This window comes from Nipponia nippon, unplaced genomic scaffold (assembly GCF_047370975.1).
Source record: "Nipponia nippon isolate SJK-2023a ecotype South Korea unplaced genomic scaffold, ASM4737097v1 scaffold_16, whole genome shotgun sequence".
Taxonomy (NCBI): domain Eukaryota; kingdom Metazoa; phylum Chordata; class Aves; order Pelecaniformes; family Threskiornithidae; genus Nipponia; species Nipponia nippon.
The window spans coordinates 457,175-469,838 of NW_028262332.1; the positions used below are offsets into that span (position 1 = coordinate 457,175).

Genomic DNA, 12,664 nt, shown 5'->3' on the forward strand with positions numbered 1-12,664 from the left:
CTCACCTGGGGCTGCAAACGCTCTGCCAAAACGTCACAGCAGCCCAGCGACCCGCAGCGAGCAGAAGGACCCCCAACCCCCACCGGCATGTGGCCACAGCGCTCCTGTGGGCACTGTGGTTGGCAGGGCTGCGGGACGGGCATGGCTGCACCCATGGGTGCCCTCCAGTGCTGCCATCCCCATGCCCAGAGCGGCTGAGGGAGAAGGGCTGGAAGGGACGGGGACGGCAGACACCCCAAGAGCAGCACCAGGGCCGGGGGATCCCCATCTTTCTGCCACCACTGGTCCCAGGCACGGTCCCTGGTGTCACCATCCCTGTACCGGGGGGTGGCAAAGGACACCCCGACCCACTCTGCCCGCCCCTTGGCTCCTGCCCTGCCGCTCGCTGCCTGCACCCGCCTCCCTGCCTGTTTACCAGGCAGACAATCGTGCCTCTGTGCCCAGGCGCCCGTGGGACCTTCCCCCCGCGCCCATGCCGGGCCGTACCAGGCTCCCTTGGGAACTGTTGGGTCCTTGGCAGCGACAGGAGGGATCTGCTTGTTGTTATTTATTTTTTTAAAGTGGGTCATTGACCTTTTGCTCATCTCCTTCCCTAGAGACGTCCCCTGTCCCCAACCCCTCCTGCACCGCTGCCTACCCCAGTGCCAGGGCAGGCTGTCCCCCGCCATCGGCACCCGGGGTGACACGGCGATCAGCAGATGCGGCGGCAGAGCGGGGCTCACCAGCCCGTGCCTCCAGGACCGCTCCTGCCCCTTTGGTCCCCAGGTCCATCCCCACGGAGGGGCTTCCCAGGCACGGGGGGGCCAGGGCTGCCCCCGACCCACAGCAGGGGGAAGGGATGCCGTCCCAGGCAGCCTCAGTCCCCCTGGGGGGCAGCACCCAACAGGGGCACCCAACACTGGCACAGCCTGGGGACAGCGGGGTTTCTGCCTGCGGGTGCAGGACACTGGGGGACATTTTGGGATTGTGTGAGGAAGCAAGGGCAGGGAAGGCCAGGATCTGAGTGGCTGAGAAGGAAACACTGGGAGAAGGAGAGGAAAAGGGCTGGTGCTCACCAGCAGCTGGCCATGCCCCGCAGCGACCAGCGTGGTCTGTCCTGTCCTGTCCTCTCAGCCATTCCTCCCTCGCTCCCCCCTCGGTGAGGGCTCTCGCACCTATGTCTGGGGGGGTGGAGAGGGGGTGCAGCACCCGGGGTGGGACATGGGCCCCAGGGGACCTCATGCCCAGGTGACAGTGGCTGGGGGCAGCTCCTGGGCAGTGGCAGAGCTTGGCTGCCAAAGGGATCCACCCCATACACGCCTGTGTACGTACCCCGGCACAATTCACCTCGACCTGCCCAAGAGGTGAGCAGGATGAGGCCATGGTGCTGTCTGGGTTTGCGTGAGTGCTGGGTGCATCCGCCTGCCACTGCCACGGATGGTGGGGTAGGCACGGGACTGCTGCGGTCCCGTGTTCAGCCCTGCCACCGGCTGGATGCAGGGGCAGCAGGATCCTGCCCGACTGCCCCAGTAAGGGAGGCAGAGGTTGGTGGGTGCTACCGGCAGGGTGCTGGCCCCAGGCAGGCAGCTCCCTGGCAGGGGGATGCTCAGGTCCCCGGAGCACCAGGCCAGTGACTCCACGCCTGCTCCCACCCTCTGCCACGCCGGCAGACGGGAGCGGGGCGCTGCGAAGAGGATGAGTGGGGTCGGGAGCCGCACAGCCCGAGCGCGAGGCAGCAGCACCAGCCGGGGACGCGCAGCTCCCACGCTGCCAGGCCAAAAGCACCGACAACCCCCATGGGACGCAGCGAGAGCAAACAGCCCGGCCTGGCGGAGCGGTCCCACTGTGCTCGCCCTCCAGCCAGCACCAGGGGCAGCTGGGAGATGCGCTGAAGCCAGGGTTAGCGCAGCCACAGGTGCTGGGCCATGGACTTTGGCAGGACAACCCCGCCGGCGTCCCCAGGTCACGGCAGCGTGTGTGCCCCCACGGCCGAGCAGGGTGCTCCCTGTGCGGGCAGCCAGGGCAGGCGGAGGCAGCTCTTAACGTCCATCGCCACCACCCAAAAGTCTGCAAGCCCGGCCTCTGAAACCCCCATCCTGCACCCATGGGAGGACAGGGCAGGGTCTGCCTGAGCTCCTCCCTGGGGAGGAAAGAGAGCTGCTGCCTGCTTGCTGCCCGCTCCCTGCCAGCTTCTCCTGCAGGTCCCAGCACTACCCACAGAGCCAGCAGCAGCAGGCGCCGGCCCGCAGGAGCCCCAGGGGATGGGGGTCAGCTCCTGGAGAATCAACACCCCAACTTTTCCAACAGCGTTTTAAGGCTGGCAGAAATATCTTAAAGTTTTTGATGGCTCCAGACTTTAATCATCATTAAATACCCACTTACTTCCCCACAGCTGGGAAGTGCAGGCAGGTGAAGCTGCAGTCGCTGGGAGAGATAAGCACCGGAGCCAGTAGGTGAGCAAGGCCCCGTGGCCGGGCAGACCCAGGAGGCCAAGCTGAGCCCCCACTCCAGGCCAGTCCTGCCCTCCCCGACCACAGACACCCACTGATGGTCACCACCCAGCTGGGCACCTGCCAGGGCTCCTCGAGGCCACCTGCCTGTGCCCTCACCCATGGAGACAGCCATGGCCGGGCCCAGGGACAACTCCCCCGCTGAGGCCTGGCTGCCGTCACCCCTGCCTCTGGTCACACTTGTGCTCAGCGCAAGTTGTGCCCGTCACCTCCTGTCCCACTGCCACCTGCCCCCAGCAAGGGCACATCCCCACCCCTCGCGCCCTGCCCTGCCGCCCTGGCACGGCAGCCTGGGGACATGCCTCGGGGAAGCTGGAGGAGGAGGAAATCCCCAGTGGGGTTTGCCAACACCTCTCCTGAGCCCGGTCCCGCCGTGCCAGAACCGTGAGCCCAGGGAGAGCCGAGCACGGTTCTGCCCCACGGCAGCCCCAAGTGCTGTGTCAGGCGGGCACCAGCGTGCCAGGGCACGGGGGACACGCGGCAGCGCTCCCACACTGGTACATGGTGCTGGCACATGGCCACCCTCCTGCCGGCACAAGGTGCCCAGCCTGAGAGCAGGCGGGATTGTGCCAGTGGCCACAGTGTGGAAGAAGGCACTGGTTGCAGGCAGGGAGCGAGGCAGAGCCCTGCAGGCTCAGTGGCTCATGGCCACCTGCCCTGTGGGCCACCACAGCCACCAGTAGCTCTGCAACAGGTGCCCCCATGGCCACCCTGCGAGCAGGGATTCACAGGGACACTGCCTGGCACTGCCACACCAGCACCACCCTGCCAAGCCTGCGCGTCCCCCCCGCCTCTCCCACGCCAGCTGCAAACAGCGAGGGGGCAAAGAGCACCCTGAGCCCAGGCAGCGCCGGCCCGATCGATTCCTGCTGCGGGATCCGGCACCAGCCCCCGCCCAGCACCGGGACCTGGCAGTGCCTCCGCAGGCATGGGGTGCCCGGTCCCCCGGCACAGGCGCTGCTGCAGCAGGGCCCCGCTGGCCAGGTGAGCCCTCCCAATACCCCAAATTTCAGCCTTTCTTATTTTGGAGGCATCAAGATCCCCCCAGCTCTGCTCCCACCAGCCAGGGAGGAAGGGGCAGACCTGCCAGGACAACTCCTTTCTGTGGTGGGAGCTTCCCAGCTCCCGGCCAAGGAGCAGAGGGCACAAACCCTGCACAGGGCAAAGCAGCCACGCCGCTGCCCAGCTCTCCCCTGCCCCACATGCATCCTCCCCGCAGCCCAGGGCCGACGCCGCGGGAGCCCCACCAACATGCTGCGACACCAAAGCAGCACCCAGAGCCTCGACTCCTGCTCGCTGTTCCTCCGAAAGAGCCCCGAACCACGAACATTCCCCCAGGGCCAAGCAAAAGCCGGCAGCACACTTCCATCCCCGGCACTTCAGAGCCGGGAGCTCCAGCTGCAGTCGCCTTCCCGTCCCAAACGTGTGGGCACAGAGAGCCACGGGGAAGGCGGCCAAACACCCTGAACCGCACCTGTGGTAACTTTTGAGAGATGACCTGTTCATTTTACATCCAACATAGGTTTAAAGCAGCTACCAAAAGTCAGCAGGGAGCCCACCCCTTAAGATGCACACCGCCTAGCTCGCCCCCATCCCAGCAGAGCCAAGGCGACGCAGACGATGGCACAGCCTGCACTGCCCAGGGCTCCCATCCGCACCCCAGGGGGCTGCCCATCCTCAGGCACCCACAGCCCTGGCTTCCCTCCGACAAGACCCACTGGTGCTGTTCTGCTCAGACTCCCATCGCCCCAGGGCTCCTGCCTGAATTTCTGCCCTGGGAAGAATAAAATCACAGCCACATCCCAGAGCAGCCCCCAGAACGGCTCAGCCACGCTGCGCAAAGTCCGACGCTCCCATGGGCTGGGCACGAGGCCTTACAGAGGCGCCACGGGACAGCGCCCAGCTCGACCATCACCCTCGCCAGGCTGCAGGCGAGCTCGTCCGACGACAAAGGGGGTTACAGAAGCAGGTGACACATGGCACTGTGGGTCAGGAGCACACCTCACACCTCTCTCGAAGGCCACCCGGTCGCGCAGCCTCCCTGTACTCACCACTGCTGCATCCACAAGCAGACCAGCCAAGCCCTCACCAAGCGCCTGCAGACAAAGTCCATCCCAAAACCACTGCTGCACCTCACCGCAGCAATGCTGCCCAAACAGCCCCTGGTGCTAGGGACAATGAGGACTCCCTCAGGGCCACCAGCATTCAGGGGCAGCGCTGAGGACCGGCCCCAGCTCTCTCGAGTCCCAGCCCAGCACCCGCAGCCAAACGCGAGGTGTCTGCTCCCCATCCCATCCCACAGCACCAGGGCCGCTGCTCTGCATCTGCCGGGAGGAAAGCACACCGCAGTGAGGCACCCACCCCAGGGCAGCCCCCGCAGCACGGGGCTGTGCCAACGGGCAGCTGCTGGCAGGGCACGGGCAGGGCATGCACCACACTCCCTCTGTGAGAAGCCCAGCACCCCTCAACTCCGACCCCCCGGGGTGAACCCCCAGCAGGGGAGGGGGTCGCATGCTCACCCCGCTCCAGTCCCCCCAGCCTCTGCCTGCCGCAGCAGGATACGGAGCTGGTTTTGCTCAGTGAAACATCCAGCTCCGGATGGGGCCAGGGCAGACCAGCGCTGGGGGACTGACCCACCGAGAGCAAGGCACAGGCTGACGAGGCTGGGCTCTGGCACAGGGCCTGACTCTGCCCGGGCCGGCCAGTGCCGGCTACACTGCTCCCGGGCTGCTGGGAGAAGGCAGTGCTCCCCCAGGAGCGGGCAGGATCACGTCCCCTGCCCAGACAGGGAGTGCGAGGTGACCATGGGACTTGCACGCAGCAGAAGCACGAGGAAGTAGGTGACACGCACAGGGCAAGCACATCCTCAGGGCATGGCTGCCCCAGGGGCTGCACCAAATCCATCCATGAGCACCCGGGGCAGCTCTCGCCCTGGCTCACGGCTGGTCCTCCGCATGCCCCATCCACAGGTGGCATCACTGGGTGGGCGAGGAGGTGCTGGTCCTTCCCCTGCCACCCTGCCTGCAGCAAGCAGAGCACTCCAGTGATGGTCCCTGCGCACGGGGGTGACCGGGCCCGGGCTCCTCATCCTCCTCCTACAGCTGCAGCTTCCTGCGCTGCACCCTCACGCGGCCCGCAGGGCTGGGGAGGGTCAGGGAGAAACGAGTCCCCAAAAGATAGGTGCACCCCCAGTCTGTAACCCCACCAGCCACGGCAGCCAGGTCCGGGTCCGTTGCCAAGGGCCGGCGGATGCCAGGGCGTAGCTGTGCCAGCTGGCTCGCCCCCGTGGGCAGGGGTCCATGGCACACCGGCACCGGGCAGCCCCTCGCCGTGGCCATGAAGCTCTGCTCGGGGTGAGGAGCAGAGATGACTCAGCTGGAGCATCATCCCCCTCGCCCGTCCTGGGCGCACCGGGGCTGCCCATGCAGCAGGCACCTGCCTGCACCGCGGGCCTCAGCCCAGCCCAGCCCACGCCCTCCCCTGCCTGCCCCTGTCCCAGGCAGGCTCTGGTGCTCCGGCCACCAGGATGGAAGCAGGGCCTGATGCTTGAGGGCTGCTGGCGAGGGAAAGGTGGCAGGATCAGGCCTGCAGGATATTTGGGAGGGGGAAGAGGAGAGAGCATTGCCAGCTCGGGAGCAGCAGTTCGCTACCCTCCCCCACCCTCTAAAAATAACCGGCTCCCTCGTCACCCAGCGCACCCATCGCCCGCCCGCGCCGCGGGCCGGGGTCCCTGCGGGCCGGGGGTCCCTGCCGCCCGTCCGGCGGGGCTTGGCAGGGCCGCCCCACGCAGGAGCGGCCAGGCAGGAGAGGCCGGGGCAAGGCGACAGTGGATTCGCGACCCCGGCGGGAAGGTGCCACCCTGCCACCTCTGCCAGCCCGGGAGGGGACCAGGCCCCCCGGGTTCCTCAGCCTCACGCCCGGAGAGTGGGAGCAGCTCCTCTCCAGCCCACGGAGCAGAGGCAGCCCTGACCCACATAGGATTTGGAAACCTATTTATAGCCTGCTGATAGCGAGGGCTTGGGGAAAGCTCTCCCAGCCCGGAGGGGCGGCCCTGGGGACCAGGGACAGGGCTGGCGAGTGCCCGGGGCACCCGGGACAGGGCAGCGGGCACGGCGGGGAGGGAGATGCTGTGGAGGCTCGGGTGGGGGAAGGCACCCAGCCCACGGCCCGGGGCTCCCACGGCCCGGGTGGGGGAGCGGGGCCGGACAGCCCCAACTGTTGCTGCCCCACCAGCGGGGCCGCCGGGCTGGGCCCGGGCCGGGGCGAGGGGCCCGACCTGCGGCAGCCGGGCACGGCGGGGGCTCCTCGGCCGCCCCAGGGCTCACGGCCGGCGCCCACGCTCCCCGCAGCCCCACGCCAGCGGACAGCGCCAGGCCCGGGCCCGGCGGCGGCAGGGACCCACGGGAGACCCCGACCCCGGGGGGGGGAACCCCGGCCCCGCGCCCCTGCTGCGCCCGCGGCTCAGGGCTCCCCCCCGGCCCGGGCAGCCGCCCCCGCCCGGGGCCTCGCCTCGTCCCCCGCAGGGGAGCCCCAGCCCCCCGGGACCCCGCCGGGGCCGCCGCCCCCGCGCTCACCGGGCTGCGCCGCTTCAGCGTCACGTTCTTCCAGAGCAGGAGGTGGAGCTGGTGCAGGAACCCCATGGCCGGGCCGGGCCCAGCCCCGCCGCAGCGGCGACCCCGCTCGGCTCCGCGGATCACCCGCCGCCCACCGCCATACCCCGCCGGGCCGCCGCCGCCTTTGTCCGCTGCAGGCTGGGAGGGAGGGAGCGGGCCGGCCTCCGGCTCCGGCTCCCGCCCCGGCCCCGCCGCGCCCGGCCCGGCCCGGCCCGGCCCGGCCTTGCGCAGCGCCGCCCCCGGCCCAGGGCCGCCCGCCCGCCGCCGCCCCCGCTTAAAGGCACCGCCGGGCCGCGGCCGCTCCGCCCGCACCGCCCGGCCCAGCCCAACTCGGCCCGGCCCAGCCCGGCCCAACCCAACTCGGCCCAGCCCGGCCCGGCCCGGCCCAGCCCAACTCGGCCCGGCCCGGCCCGGCCCAGCCCAATGCGGCCCGGCCCAGCCCGGCCCCGCCCAGCCCAGCTCAGCCCAGCCCGGCCCGGCCCAGCCCAACTCGGCCCGGCCCAGCCCAGCCCAGCCCAGCCCAAGGCCTCAGGGTGGCCCCGCAGGCCGGAGCCCCGCGGCCCAGCCCCGGGCCGGCTTTGCCGGGCCCAGGGGTCACCGCCGCCCCACAGGGGCCCCCGGGGCTTTGCCGCTGCGGCACCCGTGGCTCCCCCGGTGTGGGCTCTCCGGCAGCGGGGCTCCCGCCCCAGGGAGGTGCCGGGGCGGGGAAGCCCCTGGTCCCCAGGAGCTGCCCCTGGCGCTGCCCCTGCTCCTCTCCCAGCCAGAGAGACGGAGCGGTCTGAGCCTCTGCTCCGTCATTGCCCCTCCAGGCCAGCCGTGCTTCAGGGCAGCCCGTTGCTGCGGGGGTCTGCGCGCGAGGGTGGCGTTGCTGTCCCCACGCGCTGCCTGCTGCCTGCCCGCAGCTCCTGCCCAGCCCAGCCCACGGACAAGTGGGGGGATGCTGGAGGGGACCAACCTGCCCGCAGCACGCTGTGCCCCAGCCCAGCTGCAACTCTAAGGCTGGGAAGGGTGCCCTCAACAGCAGTAAGCATTAGACCAGGAGAGCTCTCTGTCCTTCCTTCCTGCCATCCAGCCATCCTTCCTTCCATCCTTCCTTCTTTCCAGCCAGCCATCCTTCCTTCCTTCCTTCCTTCCTTCCTTCCATCCTTTCATCCTTCCATCCTTCCTTCCATCCTTCCTTCCATCCTTTCATCCTTCCATCCTTCCTTCCATCCTTCCTTCCTTCCATCCTTCCATCCTTCCTTCCATCCATCCTTGCGTTCATCCTTCCTTTCTTCCTTCCTTCCATCCTTCCTTCCATCTTTCCTTCCATACATCCTTCCATCCTCCCATCCTCCCATCCTTCCATCCTTCCATCCTTCCTTCCATCCATCCTTGCGTTCATCCTTCCATCCTTCCATCCTTCCATCCTTCCTCCCATCCTCCCATCCTCCCATCCTTCCATCCTCCCATCCTCCCATCCTCCCATCCTTCCTTCCATCTTTCCATCCTTCCTTCCATCCTTGTATCCTTCCTTCCTTCCTTCCTTCCTTCCTTCCTCCCTTCCTTCCTTCCTTCCTTCCTTCCTTCCTTCCTTCCATATTTCCTTTCTTCCATCCTTCCATCCTTCCATCCTTCCTTCCATCCTTCTATCCTTCTTTCTATCCAGCCACCCTTCCTTCTTTCCATCCTTGTGTTCATCCTTCCCTCCTTCCCTCCCTCCCTCCCTCTTTCCATTCCTCTGCTTCTCTTCATTTCACGACCTGGGGGCCCCTCTCTCCTGCGCCCCCTCCTCTCCCGCAGCAATCTTTAACCCTCTCCGCTTTCAGGGCCGGGAGCTGGGAGTAGCTCCCTCCCTCGGCTGCCCCAGCCCCAAGGGGTGCTGCTCAGGGTGACCGCGTTTCGGGCCGCCTCTGCGGCAGCTGCCCAGGCGCTAACAAAAGCTCCCCTTGTCCTGCCACAAAGCGCCATTATTGAAAGAACTTCTGGGCGAAACGTTGTGCCGAGGTGAGGGAGGACAAGGGACGCCTGGGGGGACACGGCGGCGGAGAGGCACCGCCTCGCCCCGGCCCCGTGCCCTGGGAGGGCGGCTGTTTGGAAGGGCTGCCCGGTGTGCGGGCAGGCGTGCGGGCAGCAGAGCTGCCTGCCGGCGAGAGGAGCCGGGCAGGGGGTGGCCAGGGCTGGCTCAGCGCCTTTCCACCTGCGCCCCGCCGGCACCAGTAACCCGGGGGCTGCTGTGCTGGGGTGGCACCGAGGTTTGCTGGCGTTTCTCCGGCTTTGGAATGCCGGAGAGATCTGGTGTCGAGGTAAGCCGGGCCGCGGGGTTCAGCCAACGGGCTGTCCAGCCCCGGCCCTCGCTCCAGCGGTGGCTTTTCCTTGGTCCCTGGGGAAGCAGGGATGCACCCTTGGCTCCTCCCAAGGGATTGCATGTGGGTTGTCCCCAGTCCCCACTAGAAACACCACAAAAAACCCTGCCCCGCAGCAGGGTGGGTCCCCAGCCCGCAGGGGTGCAGCGGAGAGGGTCACGGGGGGGGCGTGGGTGACAGGGGCTCAAAGCTCTTGGTGAGCATCGCAGCTCCTCTTCTGCGTGGCGTGACCACGAAACCCCATGAGGGGCCAGCAAGAGCCAGACCCAGCAGCATGCCACGGCACAGCACAGCCCTGGGGACCCAGTGGCCCATCTCCTCTGTGGGCCTGGGACCCTGAAGTCCCAGGGACCCGGTGGCCCATCTCTGTGGGCCTGGGACCCTGGTGGCCAATGTCCTCCATGGACCTGGGACCCTGAAGCCACAGGGACCTGGTGGCCCATCTCCTCTGTGGACCTGGGGCCCTGGTGGCCCATCTCCTCTGTGGACCTGGGGCCCTGAGCACCTCTCAGGGGCCTTCCTTGCAGGGTGGCCAAGCCCCTCTGTCTGTGCGGGGTCATCTGCAGAGGGCAGCACCCACCCACACAAAGCTCCCTGCCCTGGGCTGGTGCCGTCTGGCGTTACCCTGTGTCCCGTGGCCTGGCCCCGGGCGCTGGGGGCTTCTGCCCAGCCCACCCAGGCAGAGGTGGCCCCGGGTCCCAGCCCAGCTTTGAGCCTCCGGCACTGGGCCGTGGGGTCAGGGTGCCTGTGCCAGTACCCCCCAGGGCATCGTCCCTGCCGCCGGGGTGTCCTGGGGCAGCACCTGGGGGTGACGGCTTCAAGTGCTGGGGAAAAGCTCCCTCCTGCTCCACCATCCCTCCCGCATCCCCCGTGGAAACATCTGTCCCTGCTGCTGTCCCTGCTGCTGTCCTCCGTGGAGGGGAACAGCCCAGTTCCCACGTGGCCCCGGTCCCCAGGGCCGTGCAGCGGGGATAGGGACAGCAGTGGGGATGATGCTGGCAGCTCCGGCCGGCCAGGGAGTGCTGCCTGTGGCTGGCGGGGTTGGGGCAGGCCCGGCTGGGAACGGTTGGGGCAGGCCCTGTATCTGGGCTCTCAATCACACAGGGGAAGCAATGCAGAAAGGGGGTGAGAAAAGATAACAGGAAACAGGGGACACGGCTGGGGAGGAAAAAAACACCCAGCCCGGAGCCGCAGTTGGCCTCCGAGGGCTCCCAGGGCGGCACTGAAACCGCAGAGCCCTGCTACACCCCGGTGCGGTGGCATGGCGCCGTGCCCAGCCGCTGCCCGGCCCCTCGCCTCACTGCCAGTGCTGTGGCCGTCCTCGCTCCCAGGATCTGGGCAGCCGGCAGGAGCAAGGGTGCAGTGGGGGGTGCAGACCCCGAGTGGTTTGGGGCCCTGCTCCCAGCTCTGCGTGTGCCCCTGCCAGCGCCAGGGACAGTGCTGCACGCCTCGGGGCTCCCCTCCCTGCCGCTGCCTCAGTTTCCCCATCTCTCTGCCCCTGCCAGGGCTTCGGGGGAGACTTGGTGCCCGGACAGCAATGCCAGCAAAGAAAAAAACCGGGCACGTGGCCAGACGGGGACAGGGGAGGTCGGCAGCCCGGGCACGGGAGGCAGCTCTCCGTGCAGCCGCCGCCAAGGCACACGTGTGCCTGCTTCCCCTTTTGGCAGAAAGCATCCCCGGCAGGGCATGTGCCCGGGGCCTGGCCGCGCCGAGGAGCTGCTGGTGCTGCTTTAGCTGACGGTTTCAAGATGAGTCAATGGGAGCCAAAGTCAGGCTGGCATCCTGTTTTCAACTGGGCTGCGGGTGGCAGACGGGAGGCACCTTGGCGAGGCTGAGGGCAGGGCCCTGCCTGCACCCATCCCAGCGCAGGCAGGGCGTTCGAACCCCCGGCACACGCGCCCGGGCAAGGCACCGGCCCCTTCCCAGCAGCCGCCAAGAGGGAATCACCCGTGGCCCTGGGTGGCAGTGCCAGGCTGAGGCTCTGGGGCTGATCCCCGCTCCCTCCCCGCCAGCTCTGCCACGGGCGGCGGCAAACACCGAGGAAGCGCCTGGTTCCAGTCCAAGCCGAATGAGCATCTCGCTCCTCGGCTGCTCCTGGGTGGTTTCAGAGGGAGCTGCCTGTGCCGGGGGTGCACAGCTGGACCCGACCATCCTGCTTTCGATAATAATAATAATAATAATAATAATAATAATAATAATAATAATAATAATAATAATAATAATAACAATAATAATAATAATAATAATAATAATAATAATAAAATAATGCATTAGTGGTCTCAGGAAAACAAAGCTGCAGGCTCACAGAGCTGCCCGACGGGCTTGGCACAGCCCCGCTGGGCAGCGTTACCCCCTGCACGGCCACGGCTCCAGCAGGCAAACTGCGGACGGGTACCTTGGAAAACTGCGGCGCAGCCAGGGCATCGAGGCTCTGGCTGGCAGCTGGGACGGGAGAGGTGCTTGGCAGAAAGGAGCCACGATTTGGGCTCGGTTTGGAAGCTGGCACCTGGGAAAACCCTTTGGGGAGCTGAAATCCCAGGCGGGGCCACAGGCACCTTCTCCAAGGAGCCGCAGCCTGGCCGGAGGGTGGTGGGGGAAGCCCGGGGGATGGGGCAGGCACAGAGCTGTGAGCAGCACCCACACCAGGAGCCTTTCCCGGGGGTGCCAGGGCTCTGCCGTGCGGCAGCACTTGCCACGGGGCACGCGCTGGGCAAGTGTCCCACCCTGGCATGGGGCACGCACCCGGCCGGAGGGCACGCACCCAGCCACATGCAGCACCCAGCCACGGGGCATGCACCAGCCGTGGGCACCTACCCAGCCACGAGGCACCCACGCATCTGTGGGGGCTGCGTGCTCAGCCATGTCACGCCTGCCCAGCCCTGGGACACTCACACAGCCACAGGGCACCCGCTCAGCCACAGGGCACCCACCCTGCTATGGGGCATGCACCCAGCCATGGGGCACCCTCACAGATATGGGACATGCACGGACTGCGAGGCACCCAGCCAGCCATGGGGTGCCCACTCAACTAGAGGGCACCCACCCAGCTTTTGAGCACCCACCCAAGCCACGGGGCATCCACGCAGGCCACGGGGCATCAACCCAGGCCACGGGGCACCCACCCAGCCATGGGGCACCCACCCGGCCCCAGGGCACGCACCCAGCCCTGGGTCACGGCGCTGCCCGTGCAGCACAGGGGAAGTGCCGGGAGCGGGCT

The 12,664-nt window shown here is 67.7% G+C and overlaps 1 protein-coding gene across 3 annotated transcripts in view; it reads right to left on the minus strand.

The window, feature by feature from the left end:
• ABCA2 (ATP binding cassette subfamily A member 2) overlaps positions 1 to 7,303 on the minus strand; it is a 36,584-nt gene extending 29,281 nt beyond the window's left edge. For all 3 annotated transcript variants that reach the window (XM_087752551.1, XM_087752552.1, XM_087752550.1), the window contains exon 1: positions 7,064 to 7,303. In XM_087752551.1, coding sequence (XP_087608677.1) covers positions 7,064 to 7,129 — 66 coding nt within the window. In that variant the 5' untranslated portion in view covers positions 7,130 to 7,303. The remainder of the gene's footprint in view (positions 1 to 7,063) is intronic.
• Positions 7,304 to 12,664: the final 5,361 nt, after the last annotated feature.